At 42.8% G+C, this 26,271-nt stretch overlaps 1 protein-coding gene across 1 annotated transcript in view; it reads right to left on the bottom strand.

Moving 5' to 3' along the window:
• Nucleotides 1-26,271, bottom strand: part of ZFAND3 (zinc finger AN1-type containing 3) — a 202,646-nt gene that overhangs the window by 100,012 nt on the left and 76,363 nt on the right. Inside the window, exon 2 of the mRNA XM_068232702.1 lies at nucleotides 26,129-26,169. Coding sequence (XP_068088803.1) covers nucleotides 26,129-26,169 — 41 coding nt within the window. The remainder of the gene's footprint in view (nucleotides 1-26,128; nucleotides 26,170-26,271) is intronic.

The raw sequence follows: 26,271 nt of genomic DNA, 5'->3' as shown, positions 1-26,271 counted from the left end.
AATAAACTGCTCTCTTTGTTTACTGTTTAAACAATACGTGTCTATCCAGTCATATAATCACAGCAGTCACTCACGTATTTTCACATGATTTCTATAAAGAGCTTTAGAATCTTTTAAAGGTTTTCAAGCATCAAATTGACTCAAAGGATGAGACTGGCAGATCAAATCCTTCAGAAAAATCCAAGTTCAAAGGTCATTGTTAAACAGTCTCACATGATTACGATAGCACTATCCATGTGGCTAGCTTATAGGACAACTGAAGTGTGAGGGATATGGAGGCGGCCATATTTATTTCCTTTCAAGCAGTCCTGCTTATCCTCTGCACCTAATACTTTTAGCCATAGACTCGGAACAAGCATGCAGATCAGGTGTTTTTGACATTATTGTCAGATCTGACAAGGTTAGCTGCATGTATGTTTCTGGTATGATTCAGACGCTACAGCAGCCAAATCGATCAGCTGGGCTGCAATGCAACTGGTATTGTTTAAAAGGAAATGAATATGGCAGCCTCCATATACCTCTCACTACAGTTATCCTTTAAAAACTTAAAGGGATACTGTAAGGGGGTCGGGGGAAAATGAGTTGAACTTACCCGGGGCTTCTAATGGTCCCCCGCAGGCATCCTGTGCCCGTGCAGTCGCTCACTGATGCTCCGGCCCCGCCTCCGGTTCACTTCTGTAATTTCTGACTTTAAAGTCAGAAAACCCCTGCGCCTGCGTTGCCATGTCCTCACTCCCGCTGATGTCACCAGGAGCATACTGCGCAGGCAGAGACCATACTGGGCCTGCGCTGTACACTCCTGGTGACATCAGCGGGAACGAGGACACGGCAACGCAGGCGCAGGGGTTTTCTGACTTTAAAGTCAGAAATTCCAGAAGTGAGCCAGAGGCGGGGCCGGAGCATCGGTCAGTGGCTGCACGGGCACAGGATGTCTGCGGGGGACCATTACAAGCCACGGGTAAGTTCAACTCGTTTTCCCCCGACCCCCCTACAGTATTCCTTTAAGAAAAAATTATTAGACATTTTTTTTTAAACAGTGACCTCTCGCCTCCTGCCAGCCTAAGCAATGACAACAAACCATCAGCACTTCCCAGTTGTATCTGTCATGTTCAATGAACAAGTTTGAGATGATTTGAGCTTTGTGACATGGTGCATTGTCCTGCTGGAAGTAGCCTTCAGAAGCCATCAGGTATGCGGTGGCCATGAAGGGACGGGCATTGTCAGTAACAATATTCAGGTAGGCTTTGGCATTTACACAACGCTCAGGTGGTACTAAGGTGCCCAGAGAGTGTGTTAAGAATATATCCCCCCCCCCCCACACACACACACACACCATTACACCACTACCAGCAGCAAGGATGAATCCATGTTTTCTTAAAGGGAACCTAAATCATCTCAACTGAATTCAAATGAGATTCACTTACCTGGGGCTTCTCCCAGACCCTGCAGCAGTCCTGTCCCGCGCCGGTCCTCAACGATCCTCCGTTCACTCACTACGGCTACGTTTCGTTTTTGCCAACTCGGGAGTCGGGAGGCCACTGAGCCTGCGCAGTCCTGGCTACGCATATCATGCTTTGCTTTTCCCTTCTATTACGGATGGGTACAAGAAGAAGGAGAAGCATGACCAAGGATTGTTTAGGTACACTTTAACCACTTCCCGACCACCCCACTGGTCGCGGAAAGCGGACGCTAGAGGCCCGGTGGCACATATCTTACATGACCATGTACACGCCATGCCTCTAGCATTTGTCATAGGACATGTACCAGCGGACAGGTGAGTGTAAGCTCCGCTGCCAAAACTCTGCACATTGGTCAACCTGAATTGGAACACTGCTACCGTTTCACTCCTGACCTACTGCCGACCGAGATGTCTTTTTTCCAATGGGATCGACTGATTCTATTCCGTCCGAAAATCAATCAATCGGGCATCGTTTGCACCACAGATTTCTAGCAGATTAGATCAGGTGGTTGAATCTACTGGATATTGATGTGAAAAATTGTTTAGTGTATGGCCACCTTAAAGTGAACCAAGCAGCATGTTTAGCCCCCAGGGCATCTCAAAAACACAATAAAAATGCATGCTAACAATGTTCTCTTCTTTTTATATTGAAATGTTTGTTAGAGGCATGTATTGCCCTATTTCTGCTGGCTGCAGTCCTTAGAAAGAGCAGGCAGATACGGACTTCTGTAATTAGCAGTAGCAATGAGCAAACAAACACTTTCATCAACAGGGTGGGTGGGGAGATAGCATATTGTGCCTCAAACAGTTTACAAAAGTCACACTTGATTACATTCACACCTTCCCCTGGATAAATAAGGGTAAAGGGAAGGGAAGGGGAAAATGGCAGCTCCTACAGCTATAAGTAACCAGGATGAAATACAGAGAAAAAAGCTGATTGGATCCCTTTAAGAAGCTAATGAGTAGCATAGGCTGTGACTCCACCCTTATCTGTAATGTCAGCATAGTGGTGTGGAGAGACGGAGGATCTCCTCTTCCCACATACTGGACAACCACGTGTGACCTCTCCTTTGCATAAAGCCTCCAGAGGACATAGTAATACACAACAGACGGACAATGGGGTTTATTCACTAAACTGCAATAATAAGAATAACATGCTAGGAATAAAAAAAGGCCTCTATGGATGAATAGAAAGGTTAGGGATAAAATGAAGAGGAAAAGGAATGCCTATAAGGTCCTAAAACAGGAGGGGACCGAGGCTGCACTAAGCAATTATAAGGAGTGCAATAAAAATTGTAAAAAAGAAATTAGGCAGGCAAAGATTGAAGCTGAAAAACAAATCGCTAAGGATATCAAATCTAACCCAAAAAAGTTTTACAAGTACATTAACTCTAAAAAAAAGAAAGGTTGACTGTATAGGACTCCTAAAGGATGAGGGGGGAAACTCAATGGTGGATGACCAAGGTAAGGCAGAGTTATTAAATGCTTTCTTTGCTTCTGTCTTCACAAAAGAAACAGCACTGTTGCAAACTACAGAGGCGGAAGAGTCTCAATCTTCTAACTGTAATATTAAATACTTAACGCAGGAAGAAGTGAAGGCAAGACTAAATAAATTAAAAATAGACAAGGCACCTGGCCCGGATGGCATGCATCCTCGGGTCCTAAGGGAATTAGCTAAGCCCCTTTATCTTATCTTTTGTGACTCTCTTGCAACTGGCAGAGTCCCAGTGGATTGGCGTACAGCCCACGTTTTCCCATTATTTAAGAAGGGCAAAAAATCAGATCCAGGAAATTATAGACCTGTAAGCTTAACATCAGTTGTATGCAAACTATTTGAGGGGTTACTAAGAGATACTATACATGACTTCATAGTAGAAAATAATCTTATTTTTCAGCATCAACATGGGTTTACTAAAGACAGGTCCTGTTTGACTAACATGCTCAGCTTTTATGGGGTAGTGAATGCTAATATGGATATTGGGAATGCTGTAGATGTGATATACTTGGACTTTGCAAAGGCCTTCGACACTGTTCCCCACAAAAGTCTGGTGCAAAAGTTGAGGATGTAAGGACTGGGGAAGAGTCTGTGTTCATGGATAGGGAACTGACTAATGGACAGAAAACAAAGAGTTGTGGTCAATGGATCGTACTCAAAATGGGAGACTGTTGGCAGTGGGGTCCCACAGGGGTCTGTTCTGGGTCCAGTACTCTTCAATTTATTTATTAATGACCTAGTAGATGCAGTAGTGAGCAATGTTGCTATTTTTGCAGATGATACAAAATTGTGCAGAATCATCAACTCTCAGGAAGATAGTGTCATATTGCAACAGGATCTGGATAGGATGGCTATATGGGCACATACATGGCAGATGAAATTCAACGTTGACAAATGTAAAGTCATGCATTTTGGACGTTCTAATGGACTAGCACCATACAAAATAAATGGGATACAGTTGGGGACATCAAACTTGGACAAGGACTTAGGAGTACTCATTGACAACAAGTTAAATAATCGTACTCAATGCCAAGCAGCTGCAGCTAACAAAATTTTGGGATGCATTAAAAGGGAAATAAAAACTCGAGATGCTAGCATAATATTGCCCTTGTTTAACTCTCTAGTAAGGCCACATCTGGAATATGGAATTCAGTTCTGGGCACCACATTACAAAAAAGATATTGCAGTTTTAGAGCAGGTGCAGAGACGAGCAACAAAATTGATACGTGGGATGGAAGGTCTCACTTATCAAGAAAGGTTAGATAAACTGGTTTTATTTAGTCTAGAGAAAAGACGCCTTAGAGGGGATCTAATTAACATGTATAAATACATCAGAGGGCAATATAATAGCTTGGCGGATGAGCTTTTTGTCCCTAGGCCTTCTCAAAGGACTTCAATAACAAAAACAAAAGACCGAGAGCCCAAATTGTGCAATATCTTCAAACAGTTGGGTTATAGATTATTGATAAAGGTTATACTCACAAACATAGGTTGCCCCTAGGCAACCACTCCATATGCCAGTGGGGAGAATTAGTACCTGACCCCACTCAGGTATAAGATGTCGCTCTAAACGTGGGTTACCACACAGGCAACCACTGTATAAGCAGGTGAGGAGATTAGACCTGTCCTCACTCAGGGCTAAGAAGTCGCTCTCTGTAGATGAGAAAAAGGGGTAGATCACCCCTCCACCAGGGGTGGACACGATTTTGCAGTAGGAGAACAGAGGCGCCAGCAGAATAAAAGTAGATAAAACCTTTAAAATTTGCTTGGAGGAAGTGGTGGACTTACCTCCATAAAGCAGACACGAAAGACTGTCTGAAAAGTAGCAATCACATTTATTATATGGTACCCCAAAAGTGAGGCGCTACACCTGCTACTGCTGGAATTCTGTTTTGTCCCCACTTTGTTGCCTGATGAGGCGGGCTCGGCCTGCGAAACGCGTTGCACTTTTGGGGTACCATATAATAAATGTGATTGCTACTTTTCAGACAGTCTTTCGTGTCTGCTTTATGGAGGTAAGTCCACCACTTCCTCCAAGCAAATTTTAAAGGTTTTATCTACTTTTATTCTGCTGGCGCCTCTGTTCTCCTTCTCAAAGGACTAGAGGACATGATCTGCGCATGGAGGAAAAATGTTTTAGCCATTTATTTAGGAAAGGGTTCTTTACAGTTAGAGTGATTAAGATGTAGAATGCATTGCCACAGGAAGTCGTTATGGCAAACTCTATACCTGCATTTAAAGGGGGCTTAGATGCTTTCCTTGCGTTGAAAGACATCCATGGCTACAATTACTAGGTAATGCCTAATGATGTTGATCCAGGGATTTTATATGATTGCCATCTGGAGTCGGGAAGGAATTTTTCCCTTTAGGGGCTAATTGAACCATGCCTTGTAAGGGTTTTTTCGCCTTCCTCTGGATCAACAGGGATATGTGAGGGAGCAGGCTGGTGTTGTACTTTATACTGGTTGAACTCGATGGACGTATGTCTTTTTTCAACCAAAATAACTATGTAACTATGCGTAAAGTCTTGAGTGAATAGAGCGTAATAAATTGTGAATCATCTATTGCATCGTGCTTTACTCATCATGCATTAGACTTACGCACGTTACTCTGATTACTGCACTTTTAGTGAACATACCACAATGTCACCTCAGAGTCACTGGCTGCCAGGTGGAAGATTCTACATGTACGCATTTATCACCGGGGTCCTGGCGGATACCAAACTGCCATCCCTCATGTACAAGTCTGTCGTCATAGCAACCACATTTCAGGCTGTCATTGTTTTTTTTTCTTAGGGAACAGAAACAGACATCTTTATTGTTTTCCCACCTCTCCTCAGCTCTATGTAAATCTCTCCTGAGTCAGTAAAATCAGATGTGAGAACATCCAACGACTGGCAGAGAGACAAGTCCCGATAGCAACTCACAGGATCCTCTCAGGGGCTATCTTATCTCAAACCATTCTCGTCTGTTTGGCTACCAATTCACAACAGACCCATTAATGGGATGACCTCTCCGAGCATCCACTTCATTTTTCCGCAGCACAGTCTAATCACATCACCATGTTAAGGTGTTTTGGGCTTTTATTAAATTAAGTCATGAAGTTATTTTCATCTTACATGAGTGCTAGTTGGGAGGAAACGCTCTCACCCCTCAGCGACACAGTTTCACCAGAGACAAATTAAAGCAAAATGGAGCCCAAAACAATAAATAACTTAAGGCCCACCCTTGATGGCTACATGGCTTTTTTTTTGGGGGGGGGGGGGGGGTAAGACTTAGTGGGAGCTAGCTTTTAAGAGGCCCCAAGTTGGTCTCCAGGCCCTAGGCACCTGCCTAAGGGCCTTGTGCATGATTTGGCTCTGAGTTTCACCCCTTTAACGCCTAACTACTTGGCGACCGCTCCACGCCGATGGGCGTGACCGGGGCAGCAGCCCCAGGACCGCTTAACTCCTGGTGCGCATCTCCACTTGGATGACGGAGCGCCACTCGGTCACCAGTCTCCCAGTGGCGATCGCCATCTATTTACTCTGTACAGTGCTGCTGGGGACAGCCGTGTGACACGGCTGTCCCCCTGGGCAGCAAGGAAGATATCCGCTGTCATAGGCTGAAGCCTGATTGGCTGGCAGGGAAAGGGGGAGACTAAAATATAAAAAAAATAAAAAAATATTTGTTTAAAAAAAATAAACAACCTGGGAGCGATCAGACCCCACCAACAGAAATCTCTGTTGGTGGGCAGAAAAGGGGGTTTGGATCACTTGTGTGCTGAGTTGTGCGGCCCTGCAGCGAGGCCTTAAAGCTGCAGTGGCCTATTTTGTAAAAAATGGACTGGTCACTATGGGGTTTAAGCACAAGGTCCTTAAGTGCTTAAAGAGGAACTGTAGTGAAAATGACATGAAAAAAATTGCTTATTATTTACAATATTCATTTATAGATGATTTAGTTAGTGTTTTCCCCTTGTAAAATCTTTCCTCTCCCTTATTTATATTCTGAAATGTATCACTGGTGGTGACATCTTTAGTTCAGCCAGTTGATCTGTACGGAATGTTTGTTACTGAGAGTTCTATGCACAGAGGGAGATACTGCTTGCTTAGCGGTTGGAAAAATTATTTCCCACAATGCAACGAGGTTCACAGACAGCAAACACCATGGTCATGACATCGCATTGAGGGAGGGTTTAAACCACAATATCACTCATACAGACTTGCCTGATGATCTATTAAAAAAAAGGTAAAGATTTCTTGTAGGAAAGGGGTCACGGGCTACTGATTGGGATAAGGTTCAATCCTGGGATACAATTCCTCTTTAAAGTGGACCTGAACTCAGAACTACCCCTCTACTCTAAAAAATAAGCTACAACATAATAACCTTTAAAGAAAAACATTTCTTTGTTACAGCTTATACAAATCCTGCAATGAATCTCCAATATTTCAATTTCCTGCTTTCATGGAAGCAGACATATTGGTAACATTCTGTGCTTTTAAATGACCTTATCTGCTGTGGCAGTCAACCGACTGAACAGGCTCTGCCAGTTCAGTAAGGCAGCACCTATTCAGTAGGAGACCTTAGCCAAGTCACCCTAACACTAATAAACAACAAGTGTCAGCGCCAAGGCAGAAGGCGACCGCAGCCGAAAAGGACAATGTCCAAAAGTCCACACAAGCAATGAATATATAAAGTCAGCGCAGGTCTATAGTAATACAGCTTTCGTCATTTTCTGGTATACAGGATCTTCGAACAAAAAGGTAAAGAAGCAAGGCTTACCAGATTCCAACAACCCACATTATAAGGTTGTAAACGAGTTTGATAGATGGTCCGCAGAACTTTCAAATGGTGTCGTTTCACCAGCGATGTTGCACACCACAGATTCCTCTGGAATATATTAGATATCCTGAGGTCGCAGAGACTCGCCAAAGGGGAGTCCAGTAGGATAGTGACATGAAAGAGATGTACGGCACATCTAAGTGTAAACCGTCTTTATTACATAACAAGTAAAACAATTAAAAAACAAGGATAAAAGAAAAACTCACATACGGGGCCCGTGCACTGGGAACCCCGAAAAAGTAGCGCGCATAAAATGGTCAATAGAAGACCTCAAATAAAATGGTGTCGCCTGTCGCCTTCCAAAAGAGAAGGCGACAGGCGGCACCATTTTATTCCGGGTTCCCAGTGCACGGGCCCCGTATGTGAGTTTTTCTTTTATCCTTGTTTTTAAATAGTTTTACTTGTTATGTAATAAAGACGGTTTACACTTAGATGTGCCGTACATCTCTTTCATGTCACTATCCTACTGGACTCCCCTTTGGCGAGTCTCTGCGACCTCAGGACATCTAATATATTTCGGAGGAATCTGTGGTGTGCAACATCGCTGGTGAAACGACACCATTTGAAAGTTCTGCGGACCATCTATCAAACTCGTTTACAACCTTATAATGTGGGTTGTTGGAATCTGGTAAGCCTTAGGCCTCGTTCACATCTGCTGCGCTGAAAAAGGTGTTAAAGCGCATGGTAAAAAACGCATGCGCTTGTGCGCGCTTATGTCCGCGTTTCTATGCGTTGCGCTGCGCTTCTTTAAAGCACGTTTTGCTTGTTGTACCAGCAGCAGTTGTCAATAAAACTTTGTTTTTGTATGTAAATGTATTTTTTTCTCCAATTAGGGGTAAAAAAACGCATGCGCTTCTATGCGCTTGTACGCGCTTCTATGCGCTAAAAAAGCGGACCCATTCACTTGCATTGCTGTGCGCTTTACAGCTCAGCGCACAGAAATGCCTGCAACACTACGTTTCTGTAACGCTGCTCAGCGCAGCGCATAGATGTGAACCAGCTACATTTAGTTACATGGAAAAATGAATACCTTGCTGATCGCACAGGGCAGTGCGCTGTGGAAAGCGCACAGAAACGGCCCTGATGTGAACGAGGCCTTAAAGGGCTTCTTTCGCAAAAAAAAGTAGGCAGTTAAAAAATGTGACAGATGACAGGTTTTGGACCAGTCCATCTTTTTAAGGGGGATTCTCAGGGATTTCTTTGTTTTCAACAGCATTTCCTGAACAACAGTTGCAAAATCTAACTGACATAATAGTGTGCAAGTGATTAGGGAGGCCGGCTGGTATCTTGCTATTTTGGCAGTTAAACTGTTGTTCAGGAAATGCTGTTGAAAACAAAGAAAGCCCTGAGAATCCCCCTTAAGGTGGCCACTAACGGTCCAATTTCTAGCAAAAAATCGTTAGAGCGATCAGAAATTCTGATCGGACGAAAAATCGTTCACTACACCATCAACTAACCAATCATTGCTTCCTATCTATCACGACCACCAAGAAAATCCAAATTTTCGTTTGACGAAAATTCATTCGGGCGACATTTTTTTCTCGTTCATAATCGATTGTGTCCACCAATGGAGATTATTTACAACCAATCCGATCAGAATTTCTGATTGCTCGAACGATTTTTCGCTAGAAATTGGACCGTTAGTGGCCAGCTTAAAAAAGATGGACTGGCCCAAAACCTGTCATCTGTCACATTTTTTAACTGCCTACTTTTTTCACGAAAGAACCCCTTTAAGTCTCCCTAACACTGCCTATAGAGCGCGTCCTGGTGGCTGCAGCTCTGGCGCTTTGAGTCCGCCATGAGAAAAGAGCAATATAAATGTTCTGTGTCTTGTCTCTAAGTATATACAGTACAGGGTGCATTTATCTAGGTTTTCCTTCTGTCCTCTGCAAGAGATCAGCTCCACTTTAATCGTGTCCTCCAACCAACTAGAATATCTACTAACATTTCCAAATTGTGAGCCTCATTATTATGTTACTATTCCTAGAAATGAATGCGACCCAGCACAATCGCACGTCCATGTCCCAGAACCTCCTGGTTCTCTGCATGTCAATTTCGAGCATGCTGTGTCTGTGAAAACACGGCGGCCATGATTGCCGACGACAAGCAGGGCAGGAGCTCTCCGCGGCGACACTCACAGAAGACCGCCAATCAAGCAGACTCCTATTTCCTGTACATATTATGTTATGCCATCATGAAACAATCTGATGTATATCCCGGATGGTCAGTACATCACAAATAGGAATGTTTAGGAGCGGTGTAGTAATTTGCGTTACAAGCAGTGGGTCGCCGCAGCCCATCACGCGGTACTCCCAGTATTATGCCACCACCCTCGCACCGGCTTCTAGTAAATACAGCGCGATTAATAAAGCGAGCGGCAGTCTATCACAGCGCGCTGAGGAAACGCACGTTGGGGAGTACAGGTAATTAAGGGAAGTGTGGAGAAAGATATAGATTTATTATGGAATGCTGTGGCAGGCTGACTCGAGACATGTCTTCAGAAAATTAATCTCTCTCTTTTCAGCACTGTACAAGGTGCGGCAATATCGCTGAAAAGTCAGAACCTGACCTGAATCCGTAACCAGTATGGACAGCTGCCAGAGACGCCGCCGGGGTGACAGCGCTATGGCCCTGGGTTTAATCCCCACCTGAACCCAGCCCCTACTGAGAAAAGAGACCTGGTGAAAATTGTTTGAGTTCAATGATACACAGGCGCCAGATAGAGTAAAATACTTTAAAAACGTTAAAAAGAGGTAGTGGTGAACTTACCTTGAAGCAGTCGGACACAGGTTGCCAATTTTTAAAAAGTAGTTCTTTATTCCCCAAAAAACAACTACTCCACTTGTGTTGAGTTTCGCAGGCTTACCTGCTTCCTCAGGCAAGTCCAATCCTGAGTGGCTTGGTGCCAAAGCCATTCAGGCTTGGACTAGCAGATGCACCACTTTATTTTTGCCTGAGGAAGCAGGAAAGCCCGCAAAACGCGTCACAAGTGGAGTTGTTGTATTTAGGTGAATAAAGAACTACTTTTTGAAAATTGGCAACCTGTGTCCGACTGCTTAGGGGCAAGTCCACCACTACCTCTGTTTAATGTTTTTAAAAGGTTTTACTCTATCTCGCTTAGATAAAACACACAAAAGAGATCGAGAGCCCGATATGGTGTAGTATGTCAGGAAATTAGGAGAAAAAGGTAATCGATAATGAGTATACTCACAAAATTGGGTTACCGCACAGGCAACCACTGACACGACAGGTGGGGAGAATTATAACCTGACCCCACTCAGGTATTAAAATGTCGCTCTCTGTAGACAAGGAAAAAAGATGGGGATACACCCCTCCACCCAGGGTGGACTCAATCAATATAATCGTCAAACAGCAGAGGCGCCAAAAAGTGTAAAAGAATTCCTTTTAAAAGCGTTTAAAAGAAGGGAGGGATATGGGTGGATTCACCTCCCATATCTCTATTGGGGATTCTCCAGGCAATGCAACGCGTTTCACGGGCAAAGCTCCCGCTTCATCAGGCAATCAAAATGGAGAAAAACATTAGCAGGTTATGAGGGGCGCTCAAACCTGGACATAACCTGCTAATGTTTTTCTCCATTTTGATTGCCTGATGAAGCGGGAGCTTTGCCCGTGAAACGCGTTGCATTGCCTGGAGAATCCCCAATAAATTATATTGTTGTCTGTTTACGGCTCATTGGCTGGTTTTTACTTAAGGGAGGTGAATCCACCCATATCCCTCCCTTCTTTTAAACGCTTTTAAAAGGAATTCTTTTACACTTTTTGGCGCCTCTGCTGTTTGACGATTATATTACTCTATCTCGCGCCTGTGTATCATTCAACCCAATCATTGTTGACCACTCTTGGTGGAGGGGTGTATTCCCACTTATCTTCCTACAACAGAGAGCTCCAATTTTACCTGAGTAAGGCCAGGGTTGTTACCTGCCTTTACAGTGGTTGCATAAATTGTGTAGGTTTCCATGCTGGTTAGTATCACAATGCTAGTTCCAAGGGTAAAACAGAAAGTCCCACCCTGGAACTGGCTCCTCCATCACAGCACTTAAAGGGGACCTAAACTGAGGATATGGATTTTCCTTTTAAAATAATACCAGTTACCTGGCTCTCCTGCTTATCCTGTGTCTCTAATTCTTTCAGCCACAGCCCCTGAACAAGCAGATCAGGTGCTCTGACTGAAGTCAGACTGGATTAGCTGCATGCTTGTTTCAGGGTTGTGATTTAGCCACTACTGCAGCTAAAGAGATCAGCAGGACTGCCAAGCAACTGGTATTGTTTAAAAGGAAATATCCATATGCTTCTCAGTTTATGTTCCCTTTAAATTGGGATGAAACTCCATATTAACTGAAAGAATCATCAAATAAGAAAGGACTTATTTATTATTATTATTATTTAGTATTTATATAGCGCCGACATATTACGCAGCGCTGTACAGTGTATATATATATATTGTCTTGTCACTAACTGTCCCTCAAAGGAGCTCACAATCTAATCCCTACCATTGCCATATGTCTATATTATGTAGTGTAAGTACTGTAGTCTAGGGCCAATTTTTTTTTTTAGGGGGAGCCAATTAACTTATCCGTATGTTTTTGGAATGTGGGAGGAAACCAGGGTGCCGGAGGAAACCCACGCAGACACGGAGAGAACATACAAACTCTTTGCAGATAGTGCCCTGGCTGGGATTTGAACCAGGGACCCAGCGCTGCAAGGCGAGAGAGCTAACCACTACGCCACCGTGCTGCCCATATTTAGCGTACCTATCCTGTCGTTTTTAGAGGTCACTGTCAGATTTAGGAGAAATTGTGAAAAAAATAAAATATTTCTATTGCTGGTTTGGTTTCCATCTTCACTGTTTCTCTGTGATGTCAAAAGTGACATTACTTCTGCCCCTTTTTTTCAATTTAGCTCAGTGTTACGGTACTTCTTTGCTCCCAACTGCCAAGGTTTACCGTCCTTCCCACAACATCCATCACCTTCCTAGACAACATTGCGTCAACTCTACAAAGGGAGAGGGGGGTTCAATTACATCCTAGTCATAGTGTACTCATCGTATCCGAAATAGGAAGCTTTATGATATTTGTATGCTGAGATAAGCACGTTAATGTAGCTTAAAAAAACAAAACAAAGAACACCTTCCCACAAACCTGTTGGCACTGCATAGATCCTGCAGTTAGGCAAATACACCCAGACCAGGTAAAAAGAAGCGAAAATGGGGGACATATAGGGCCCAATTTAATAAAAAAGAAGAAAAGTTTACATATGCTTTGGGGGCACTAACTATTTTTGGGTAATTTTTTTATTGTTTGGTGATACAACCTCCTTTATATCTGGCCAAAATCATGGTGAGAGAATCCTGGTTAAAATCAATCAGGCTTATGGTAGATCACACTGATGTTCAGAAGGTTTTTTTCCCTTTTTTTACCACACATATATTTTCAGTGTGTTAAGGCAAGCCATACACTTATCGATATTTATGTTCAACCAACATTTAGATTCATTTCTTAAATCGAATCGAGGGTGAGTCAAATACATTTTTGGCTGTTCTGTTCCATATATGAAAAGTGATCGATGTCAGGCTGAAAATTGAAGGGGCGCTATGGCGAAAAATTTTAAAATTTAAAATATGTACAGACATAGACAAATAAAAAGTATGTTTTTTCCAGAGTAAAATGAGCCATAAATTACTTTTCTCCTATGTTGCTGTCACTAACAGTAGGTAGTAGAAATCTGACATTACCGACAGGTTTTGGACTAGTCCATCTCTCCATAGGGGATTCTCAGCAAAGCTTTTATTCTTTATAAAGATATTCCCTAAAAGAGATTTAAACAATGATGCTGGCCAGCTTTCCTGCTCGCTACCCAGTTTTTTGGCAGTTGGACAGAGCAACTGCCGTTCACTAAGTGCTTTTGAAAATAAATAAATCCCTGAGAAACCCCTATGAAGAGATGGACTAGTCGCTTCTGTCAGATTTCTACTACCTACTGTAAGTGACAGCAACATAGGAGAAAAGTAATTTATGGCTCATTTTACTCTGGAAGACGTACTTCTTATTTGTATATGATTGCACATATTTTACATTTTACAATTTTTCGCCATAGTGCCACTTTAAAATTCTGTTGATCGAGCAAGATGGAATTATTGAGTTGATGGTGCAAGAATCGGCTGTCATTTCGGCTGCTTTGGATCAAATGTAGATCAATTTACAGTTTCTACCAAAATATCCCCATCTGTGTGTGTGGCTATGATCGATTTCTTTTCAACCAACATAATATTTTCAGATTGAAAATTAAAAAAAAAATAAAAAAAAAATCGGTTGTTCTATCTAGCGATCAAAATGTGATAAATGTATGGCTAGGTTTAGGCTTGGGGTTAGCGAGAAGTTGATTGTCAGTATCTGTAAGATGCTATTAATGATAGGTCAGTTTTGTTTGTTTCATGAATGGTTTGGGAACTTCTCTACCTCCCATTGATTACTAAATCCCTAGATTATTAAGGCACCTTTGGCACAATACAAGATGGAAAGAGAAAAAAAATAAAATAATTAAAAAAAAAAAAAAGCAGAGAGTGAATTCCTCTTTTATATCACTTCCATACTGCATGAAAAAGTATGGAACCGTTCTGCACTTCAGTGTAGGCATCAGGCTTCTGTTGACCAGCAGAGGGCACTGCGACACTGAAAGTTTCATTATTCATTTACCTAGCTGGAAGAAGCATATGACCTAAATAGAGAGTTATAAAGGTAGGTATGTGTGTGTCGTACCCCAAAACAGCAGGCACAGCTCGCAGCTCTATTCCACAACTCCTAACTCTATCCCTCCCTAGTCCCGTCCATCCATCCAAGCCATTCACTTATCCATCCACCCAGTTTTCTGCTTTACAATCTCCCCAGAAAGGAGCAAAGTACAGGAAGTCCCCCACTTACGAACGACCCGCTGATAGGAACGACATGGAATCTGTGTTTCCATGGGAACAAGTCAAAAAAATTTTTTTTCAAATTGGACTTGTAGTTTCTGAGAAAATTGATTTTAAAAAATTCAAAGAAAAAATGGCTTTTAAACTTGTATAAGCAGCTACAGAGGGCAGATGTGGCACAGAGGGGGACACTGGAGACACAGAGGAGCTACAGGGGACAGAGATGGCACAGTGTTCAGACTTAAGAACAGATTCAGGTTAAGAACGAACCTACAGTCCCTATCTTGCTCATTAACCGGGGACTACCTGTAAAGTATATTTAAAGGCAGTTATACATCTGTCCATTGCTTTTGAGGTGTGATGAGCCGCATGTACAGCAACCACCTAATTCCCCACCCCTTCTCCAATACACTGGAGAGAGATTCAGACTGCAGGGTCATCGTGTGCAAGTGCTGGCCAAGTCCACTGTCCCTCCTTACTCTCCGCCCCTTTCCATAGCAGCAGAATGCGTCACTAGCTTGGAGACCAGCGACACATCTATACAGCCTCAGCTCCAAACTGTTGCCCGGTGAAATGGGTACAACATGCCCACACAACGGAAGCTCCCGGCCCAGCTGTATTCTACACTTGGGGGATTTATGACTTTCACACAGATGACATTACTTTTGAACAGATGTGAGCAGGATAACTGGATGTTAAATAAAGAATAAGGAAACTTGGTTTTATTGTTTGCAATACCAGACTTTAATCCTGACTTAAAGCGGATCCGAGATGAAAAACTAAATATAACAAGTGACTTGTCTATATATCTTATCTAAAGTTTAGATAGTTTACACAGCAAATCTATCTTCAAACAGCTTCAACAGTATATTAATATTTTTTCCTGTGATACAATGGGAGCAGACATGTTTTCTGCTTGTCACTATTACACAATCACACACACAGGCAAGCTTATCTGTATCTAGGCATGCTAATCTGCATATTCTGTGAAAACTCCACTCTTATCTCCTCCATTACACAGGCAACTGATCTGTATTTGCACTGCAGCTCTCAGATTGTGAAAACTCTGCCTCTGAAATCTATAGCTAGTAACACCTTTTTCACCTGCCCAGACTGAAATCCCACAATCCCTTGCAAGCGCCAAGGCACTCTGGAGAAGCTGTGGGTGTGGCTTATTTAGTTTATAGGAAATTAGGGTATTAAAACAAAACAAAACAAGTATTTGGCTTGAGGAATGCCCTATAAACTATATGTAAGGAACACAATTATGCAATGAGTAAAAGTTCATCTCGGATCCACTTTAAGAGGTTAAAAAAGACCGGCTTCCTTTAGACACTTGGAGACTTTCTCCTGACACTCAGTGGTACTTTTTGAACTTTCTAATTTTTTTATATTTTATGTCAGGCTCCAGACTAAAATAGTTTATTATGCTATGCCAAAAATATTGCTCAAGATCACTTCAAAGTCCCCTTAAATTTCATCAAATTTTGCATTCATAAAAATAATCAAGGATACTAGATTGAGCGGCCGAGAAGAGAAAATACCTGAAGCTTCGGCTCAGCAGAGTTTAGGAGGACTTTTCGCGTCCGATCGTCCTTGAGCGTCGCAGGAGTCGGCCAAGGCAGGAAGCGCAGAAATAAATGTCTATTATTATCTGACTGGAAGAGGCCACTTCATTCAGCCGAACCTTGGATACCCTACAATTCATTTTAATGGGCTTCATGAGGGGGATTCTCTCCTTTTCTGTCCGGATCCGGTGACAAGAACACGTCCCCTAATAGCGCGTCAGGATTAATTCAAAAGCAGATGACAAATGGCTCAATATCGCCGTGGCAGGATTAATGTTGTGCCATACATCACCAGGCTATAAAGCCCTTGACAAATTCATTCGGGTCCCATGTATATTACAGCTAACCGGAGGGACGTCACTCGCAGGGCTGCAGGAACCGCGCTAATAAAGACCGAGAAAGATACAAATTAATATGGCAGGAGCCGGCCTGATCGCGATAAAACTTGCATTCCGCTGGTCAGAATGTATCTTTTATGAAGCACTCAGCGGCAATCAGCATTCTATAAAAGGGCATCGTCTGAAGAGTGACAGGAAGCGGTGAATTATTCCGACAGGACGCCGACAACAAGTCACTGATCAATAGGAGCGCAGTAAATAAACGCCATATTAAAGGTGACTTGATGGTGACAGTTGGCATTGATCAGGATCTGTCAGGCTGCCTGCGCTGAGCCACTGGTGGACTTGTCATAGCTGGTCCTGTGTGGAATGACTCACAGAGAACTCGCTACAAGTTCCAAAAGAAGACAGAGGGCACCAGGAGCGTCAAAATAGTGCAATATATAAAGCAAACCTAAAGCGAGAAAAAAAGAATATATTATATAATGAACTGTATGTGTAGTATGAATAATGGATTGAACATTAGTAGCAAAAAAAAGTCATTTTTATTTTCAGTTATATAGCTTTTATATAATATTGCATCATTCTGTCATATTTGCAGTTTTAAAGGATACCCAAAGTGACATGATGAGATAGACATGTGTATGTACAGTGCCTAGCACACAAATAACTAAGCTGTGTTCCTTTTTTTCTTTCTCTGTCTGAAAGAGTTAAATATCAGGTATGTACCGTAAGTGGCTGACTCAGTCCTGACAGGAAGTGACTACAGAGTGACCCTCACAGATAAGAAATTCCAGCTATACAAAACTTTCCTAGCAGAAAATGGCTTCTGAGAGTAATGCTGGATCCACACGGTGCGTTCGCACACTCGATTTCTCGCTCGATTCCCGTCGATTTGTTTATTTCCAACATGTCCGATTTGGATTTCGATGGATCGCTAGGTGGATTTGGCATACTTTGCATGCGAATCGACCTAACAGTCCATCGAAATCCAAATCGGACATGTTGGAAATAAACGAATCGACGGGAATCGAGCAGGAAATCGAGTGCGCGAACGCACCGTGTGGATCCAGCATCAGACAGACATAAAAAGGGGAATTCTTATCAGTGAGGGTCACACTGTAGTCACTTCCCGTCTGAATCAGGACTGAGTCAGCCACTTACATACCTGATATTTAACTCTTTCAGGCAGAGAAAGAAAAGGAACCCAGCATAGTTATTTGTGTGTTAGGCACTGTACATACACATGTCTATCTCATCATATCACATGTCACTTCGGGTATTCTTTAAATCCACACTGTCTTTTAACCTCATCAGGTCCATAGGCTTACACCCCCCTAGTGACCAGGCTATTTTTTGTACAATTTAGGCCATTGCAGCTTTAAGGGCTTGCTGCAGGGCCGTACAGCTCAGCACACAAGTGATCCCCCCCCCCCATTTTCTGCCCACCAACAGAGCTTTCTGTTGGTGGGCTCTGATCGCTCCCAGGAAGTTTATTTATTTTTATTGATGTGTCTTTTTGTATTTTTAATAAATTTAAGTTTTTTTGTTTTTTGTTTTTTTACTACAAGCCCTCCCTTCCTCCCCCGCCAGCCAATCACCGCAATTGGCTGTCATAGGCATCAGCCTATGACAGCCGATCGCTCCTGTTGCTCTGTAGGGGACAGCCGAGTGACACGGCTGCCCCCAGACCAGCGCTGCCTTAGATCGCAGCGCTGTACATTGTAAATAGTTGGCGCTGGGAGATTGATGTGGAGATGCGCGCCCTTCGACAGTATCAACATTCTGTATATTTTTTTATGCATAGTATTTACATACGGCCGTTGTCAGCATTTTACAGAGTATGCTTGGAAATTACTTTTTTAAGTAAAAGTTTCTATAACACTCTAGTGAACCCAACTCTTCCAGATCACCGCAGGGGGCCGCCAGCAAGTCATTAATAACCTGTCATGGTTACGGCATACAGGAGGGTTCCTGCAAGGTCAACTGACTCAGCACAACAGCTGCAGAAAGTAAACTTCGCTTTATTCTGATTCCTCTGCTTTTGATTCTTCTCATGTATGCAACATCAGAATCAGCTTTATTCCCCAGGTACGACTCTTGACGTACCCGGATTTATTTGTGGTTCACATTGCATTGGCAAGTCATTGCATTGACAAACATGGGATACATACATATAGAGAAAAGGGGGGGCGCTGGAGTTTAGCATAACTGCTTGGGGTTAGGGGAAGAAGGTACTCCTGCGCTTGGTGGTTCTTGGGGGTTGGTTTTGTAACGGTGACCCGATGGTAGGAGCTTGAAGAAGCGACTGCCCGGGGGGAGGGGTCATGGGAAATCCTGGTGGCCCGGGTCTTCATTATAGCAGTGTAAAGGAGGCCTAAAGGTGGCAGAGGCGATCTGATGACTTTTTCTGCGGTGCTAATTACGCTTTGGAGTTTGTACTTGTCACTAGTGGTTGCACCAGGAAGCAAGCTGTACTGTAGTGACAGGCACATGTGGCCCATGACCCAGGTATTCTATGCTGCACATTGCTCCCATACATGGTGTATATATTCATCTGCCAGCCTGCCTACTCGTAGAATTTGCCTGTTTCTATTTTGGGTTTAGTTGGCCCATAAAGGGAACCCAAGGTGAGAAACATAAGCGGTCTGATTTTTTAAAAACAATTCCAGTTTCCTGGCAGTCCTGCTGATCCTCTGCCTCTAATACTTTTACCCATAGACCCTGAACAAGCATGCAGAGCAGGTGCTCCGACTGAAGTGTGACTGCATTAGCTGCATGCCTGTTTCTGGTGTGATTCAGACATTACTGCAGCTAAAGAGATGAGCAGGACTGTCAGGCAACTGCCATTGTTTAAAAGGAAATACATATAGCAGTCTCCATATTGGGTTCCTTTTAAAGGGCTTAACACTGGCAAGTCCCACCACAGTATGGTTAGAGCAGAAGCTGAAAGGAAGTAAATCTTCTCAAAATTCTCTCTGATCTAGATTCACTGAATGGGAACGGTATTTTCCTACCACAAGAGGCGGAGTGTCGCTTTAGGTTCTTCTGCTGATGTAACAAGCAGCATCTTATGAAAAATCTATTGTGTTAAAATTCCAACTAGCAGCCAAGCCTCGGACTCCGAGCTAATTTCTTCCCTCGCTGTCATCCGTCACCATGACGAGAAGAGCGATGAAAAGAGCAGCCGGGACGCCTGGTATCAATCTCTTCTGCCCCAAACATCACGCTGAGCCATGGGCAGAGGAGTGCCAGACTCTCTGTACTGTACGGAGCAATTCGCCATCTCCTACCAGCCCCCACCTCACTGGCCTGGCACCAAAAACACACCAACTACAGCTGCACTGTGGGGCGCAGAGTGACTGCATAAAATCCCATCGCAGCATGACCCACCACGAACCTGAGGTGAGAATGATATGGAGGCTGCCATATTTATTTAGTTTTAAGCAATACCAGTTGCCTGGCTGTCCTGCTGATCCTCTGCCTCTCATACTTTCAACCATAGACTCTGAGCAAGCATGCAGCAGATCAGGTGTTACCGACAAGATTATCTGCATGCTTGTTTTTGGTGTTATTCAGACATTACTACATCCAAATAGACCGGAAGGGCTGCCAGGCAACTGGTATTGTTTCAAAGGAAACAAGGAGGTTGCTTGGCAGCCCCGCTGATCTATTTGGCTGCAGTAGTGTCTGAATAACACCAGAAATAAGCATGCAGCTAAATCCTGTGAGTTCTGACAATATTACACCCGATATGCTGCATGCTTGTTCAGGGTCTATGGCTGAAAGTGTTAGAGGCAGAGGACAGCCAGGCAACTGGTATTGCGTAAAAGGAAATAAATATGGCAACCTTCATCTCTCTCTCACCTCGGGTTCACTTTAAAAGTAGGTACTGAAGTTTTGGTTTTGGGAGTATAAACCCTCTTTAAAAAGAATATTGAGTCACTTTGACTACTCTGAGAGCTACAGGAGAGGTAAACCAACTATACTTCTCCTTAGACTGTTTTTAACGATGTTATACTTCTTGGATGCCTCTACCCCTAGTATTGCTTCTACACCTCTGTTAAGTAGGGGGTGTTGTAATTTTAGTATTTCATTTTTTTTTTTTTTTTAAATTGGGATCTACCAGAAATCACCAGGAGATGGACTTTCTGTGGACCCTTGCATACCTGATCAAAAGCGGGAAATCCTTAAGGTGGCCACACACGATACAATAAAAGGATCCGATTTTACGGTAATTCGATAAAAATGATCGTATCTCCCGAATAAATCGAAAGCTTTTTTTTCATTCAACTGAAAAATCCGATCGGATTTCCAGTTTTCTTCGATTTTTATCGATCCGGAATGCCAGATATTTTTCTTCAATCCTTCTAAAAATTGTATGGTGTGTGTTAGATTGCCAATTTATTAATATACACACCCTAGCAATTTTGTCAGAGTATCCAATTATTTTTATCATAATTGGGGAAAAAATTGAACATACGTGTGTGGTACATTGGTTATATTTTTGAAATGTTACAATCAGTCAGAAAAATTGATTGCAATTCTTAAACAGATATTTAAAAAATTGTATGGTGTGTGGCCACCTTTAGGCCCCATTTCCACTTAACCAGTTGCTACACTTTTTCTTCTTCTTCTTCTCCATAGCAGCACATTATGAAAAATCTTTCAGTTACAATGCATATAGTATGAACTGAGCCATAGGAAAACATGGACATAACTTTGAAAATCAGTTGTCCTTTCAGTTATGATTGGAAGCAACGGATATAGTGTAAATGGGGCCTTATTGAAGTTGCAAGGTCGGTAGGGAAGGGGGATGGTGAGTTTTTGGGGGAGGGGTGGAAGCATTACAAAATAAAGTGTGCATTGCTTTGAGAAGGCCATGGATCGAAGCATCATGCTCTACAGTCATCAGAAGAGGTGCAGCACGGGGACCGTCGGGTCAGGAAGCACAGCTCGGATTCCCGGAGGCTCGGCACCCTCGCTCTGCGCTGCCATGTTTTATGTAAAGCGCGCTCGCTCCGTAACCACTTCTCCTAATTGGCGAGGTAAAGCCGCGTCCCAGAGGCCCGCAGCTCATTACATTCTGAGCGGATTACAAAAACACGAAGAGGCAAAGTGCATCCAAATGTACAAATTAAGGGCTCAGGAGTGTGAGACGCAAAGCTAGATTGAGAGCAATCAGCAGGGGGACCGCCGCCGCTATTAGAGCGTTGCACGCCGTCCGGCTCTCCCGCCGCAACTCCAATCCGTAAACTGACAAACTGCGATATGAGGAAGACGTCCGTCAATCACACCTATACATCATATGAGGAGGACAGCAGTGCGGGACATACGCATGCAATTTGCATTTTATGTGCATGCGAGTTGCAAGTTTGAGGCCCAATTCACACTTAGAAGCGCAAAACGCCAGCGATTTTTGCCGGCATTTTGCGGGAGTGATTTTTCCGAGATTTTATGCGGGAAAAAATCACTGGACAGTGCAGCGATTTAGTGTTTCTACAGCACTGAAACGCGATCGCTAGGAAATCGCCTGAAAATGGTACAGGCTACGCGTTTGCGTTTCGCGATTTTGGGCGATTTGCGGCGATTAGCAAAAATCGCCTAAGTAAGAATGGGCCCATAGGGTTTTGTTACACTAGCGCTTTCAAAAGCGCTAGCGTTTGAGCGTTTTGCCAAAATCACCGGCAAAACGCTGAAGTGTAAATGGTACAAAGCGTCTCGCTGACATTTCTGTTTATAACATCTCCTTTGTTGAAAGAATTTAGAGCCGTCTATAACTGAAAATACTTCATGATCACTGGAATATCATTTCCAAATACAGACTGTCCCCTACTTAAAAACGATTAAAGTTACCACATTTCAGAGATACAAAGTTGTCTTTCTACACAAAATATACAAGTCCTTTTTTGTTACACATTTTTGTTGTTACATGTTACAGTATTGTAACAACCAAAAAACATCCTATATAATAATATTCCTGTAACTGCGTCCACCTGTGTCCAATGTGCTGCAAGTGGCCATGGGTGGGCTCCGGGCAGCGACCGTGGACAACCGCGCGTGAGTCTAAGCCGTGCATGTGTTTGGGGGAGGGGGGATGAACGCAGCCAGTTGCCTAGTACCCGTTATTAAACAGGCAGATTTTTTTTTTTTTACTATTGATTAATGTTATATGACCAAATTCAGAGTTGTCCAAAAGTAGATAAATAGATCCAGATAAATAGGCTTTTTGTCACAAGTTTGCCTCAAGCGGCAAAAAGTCTAGAACCAGCCCTGTGGGCACCTTCACCGATGTTCTGTGTGATATACAGTGTGTCCAGTTTGCCTCAATAAATAAATCCCTGCATTCCAACCGGCTGGTATAAAGTGGACTTTTTAAAGTGAACCGAGCACCTTTTTAGCACTCAGGACATTTCTATAGCACATGAAAAATGCATGCCAACAATCTGTTTCATGATTAAAATAAACTTTCGTTTACCTTGTATTTTACAATCAAAGTAGTAGTATTAGCCTGTTTCAGCAGACCTGACCTTCCGCAGAGCTCTCAGGATGCTAATTCTTTTATTGAGCTAATTACCCATAAGTAAACAATAGCTTTTCTCTCAACAAAGGGGGTGGGTAATTAGGACTGTTTGACACATACTATGGCCTCAATTCACTAAGATCATGCTGGAGATAATAAAGCAAGAGAAAACTTACCTCCACACGTGAAAGTTATCTTACCTCTTCATTCCTTAAGTTACCTCTCCTGTAGTTAATTTACCTCCTCTGTAGTTAATTTACCTCCTCTGTAGTTAATTTACCTCCTCTGTAGTTATTTTCACACGCAGTTAATTAACAGCCTGTCTTTAACTCTGGAGTTATTTTAAGGATTGGAGAGTTAATTTAAAGACAGAAGAGTTAACTTTAGGCTTGCCTGAGGTAAAATGTTTCCTGAATACTACATGCCTTATCACCATGGTAACAACTCTAGAAGAGTTATTAAAGACAGGAGATAAGTTTAGTGAATTGAGGCCAAATTTGTCTTTGAAGAAACAGTCCTTCTGGGTAATTAGCTCAATAAAAGAATTAGCGTCCTGAGAGCTCTGTGGATGGTCAGGTCTGCTGAAACAGGCTAATACTACTACTTTGATTGTAAAATACAAGGTAAACGAAAGTTTATTTTAATCATGAAACAGATTGTTGGCATGCATTTTTCATGTGCTATAGAAATGTCCTGAGTGCTAAAAAGGTGCTCGGTTCACTTTAAAGGGAACCCGATGTGAGAGGGATAGGGAGGCTGCCATGTTTATTTCCTTGCAAACAATGCCAAATGTCTGGCAGCTTTTTTTCATCTTTTGGCATGAGTAGTTTCTGAGTCAAAACCCTGGAACGAGCATATGGCTATTCCACTAAAACCTGAGTCAGCTGATCAGAGTACCTGATCTGCTGCATGCTTGTTTAGGGTCTATGGCTAAAAGTGTAAGATATAAATACTGCCATACCTTGATAAAGGAGCAGGACACCGCTCTGAAACGTCATGTTATATTAGGACAGTCTGATAAAATAAATATGTAAAAGAGCATTGGATGGTACTGGCCTTATCTTTTGCATCGGCCCGGCCCTGGAGGCAGAGCATCAGGAGGGCTGTCAGGCAACTGGTATTGTTTAAAAGGAAATACATATGACAGCCTCCATATCCTTCTCATCTCGGGTTCTCTTTAAAAGAGAGTTGAAAACAAGTAACAGTGGCACCTGCTCTGCTAAATTGTATTCAACGGTCTGCACTTTACACTGAAAACAAATTCCAGGCTGAATTCAGATTACGGTACATTCTGGAAGTTCATAGACTGCAGCTAGCGGACATGGGAAGATCACTGCAATAACATGACATTGAACAGAAAGACTTGTGCAGGTTTTTAGTGGTATAAGACATTAATTTGCTTCTCCAGGCGGAAGCGATGAGCCCAGATACAGGCCTGCCCAACAGAGCGCTGCAGCTTTTTATACTGACAAATAGGCGGCTTTGTTTCTGCCTGATGCCGGGCGAGTCATTAACATTCAGCGCTGTTTAGGAATTAGGTGAAATTGTAGCTGTTTAGCAGTAATTTGACAGTGAATGAATCTGTGTGGTAATCTGTAAAGCTGGGACAGCAGCCCCCCTCCCAGTCCCCGTATGCATCGCATTATCACCATTGTCTCCTAGAAGATGGGGCAGACACACATAAACCATAACCAATCACAGCAGAGTGACATTTGCTTTAAGGGATAAGTGGTCACACGCCATAAAAATTTAAAAAAATAGTTTTTTTGTTTTTTTTAAAGAAATTACAATCAATTTTTTAGATTAATTGTGGCAACAGAAAAACCTGACCAATGTATTACACATCAGTGACGCAAATTTAGGCAACCGCTTTACAAACTGCGGGCACAAATGTGACTGCTATTTTATTGGGCAGCCAAATTGTATACCTACATTGTGTGTGTGGTGGGGGCGTGTCAGTTGCGATCTTTCAACGCACTCTTTACGATCGATTTGTACAGAAAACTGCAGTGTGTGGTGAAAATCGATGTAAGAGGACTCCATGTTCGATTGGAACAAAAAATTTAATTAATCCGAAAGTTGGATTTTATGATTGTATCTGAAGAGAGAAAATGCACCATTTGTCCTGTTTATGGGAACAATCGAAAATTACTTTCCGATTACTTACAATCGTAAAAAGTGCATCGAATGATAGCAACTGAGGAAAAAATTGTACCATTAATGGGCACCTTTAGGGTGTTAGCATAAGGTACATTGGGGAGAGTTAAAGAGGAACTCCAGCCTAAACAAACATACTGTCATTAAGTTACATTAGTTTTGTTAATTAAAATAGATAGGTAATATAATCTCTTACCCACCATGTTTTAAAAGAACAGGCAAATGTTTAATTTCATGATGGCAGCCATCTTTTTGGTTGAAAGGAGGTGACAGGGAGCATGAGACACAGTCCCAACTGTCCTGTGTCCTGAGCACCTCTCCCAGTTGCTAGGCAACGTGAACAACAACATAGGAAAATCCCATCATGCTCTGCACAGCATCAGGGAAAAAAAGCCTGGGCTTTTTTTCTTTGATGGGTGGAGCTTAGGTAAAAATGCAGCTAAAAATGATGCTTTGGTAAGAAAAACAAAGTTCTGATGTGAAACTGTTAAAGAAACACCAAGCCTTTTCAGTTCTGCTGAGTAGATTTTTAGTCCAGAGGTTCACTTTAAGGTGCCCACTAATGAAGGTCGGGAGTGCTGTGATTGACAGGTCTGGGTGGGCGTGTCCACAGCCCTCACAACCAAGGAGAGTGACGTGATCGCCTGACAGGCACACTAAAAAGGCGTGGCCCTTAGCCTGTGACATGACAGTCACGTGGCCAGGTGCATGTGAATGTCACGGATCCCTGAGTCACTACACATTTTTCAAACCATGACTTTTGTGGATTGGTAACAAGTCAAGAGACATTATGCGGTGAGCGGAACCATACTTGTACAAAGCAGAGACATAGCTACTCACCTGCAAAACATTTCGAACAGAGGTTCATGGTCTTACTGGACCTATAGGAAAAAAAAGAAAGACAGCGGGTTACAATAGTCGGACCACACTGACTCATTAATGATTAAAGCCTGGTACACATTTTCAATTAGAATTGGCCAATC

The sequence above is a fragment of the Hyperolius riggenbachi genome, chromosome 4 (genome assembly GCF_040937935.1).
Source record: "Hyperolius riggenbachi isolate aHypRig1 chromosome 4, aHypRig1.pri, whole genome shotgun sequence".
NCBI lineage: Eukaryota > Metazoa > Chordata > Amphibia > Anura > Hyperoliidae > Hyperolius > Hyperolius riggenbachi.
Note: the sequence above shows the minus strand (reverse complement) of the source record. Positions and strands in the feature narration are given on the sequence as shown.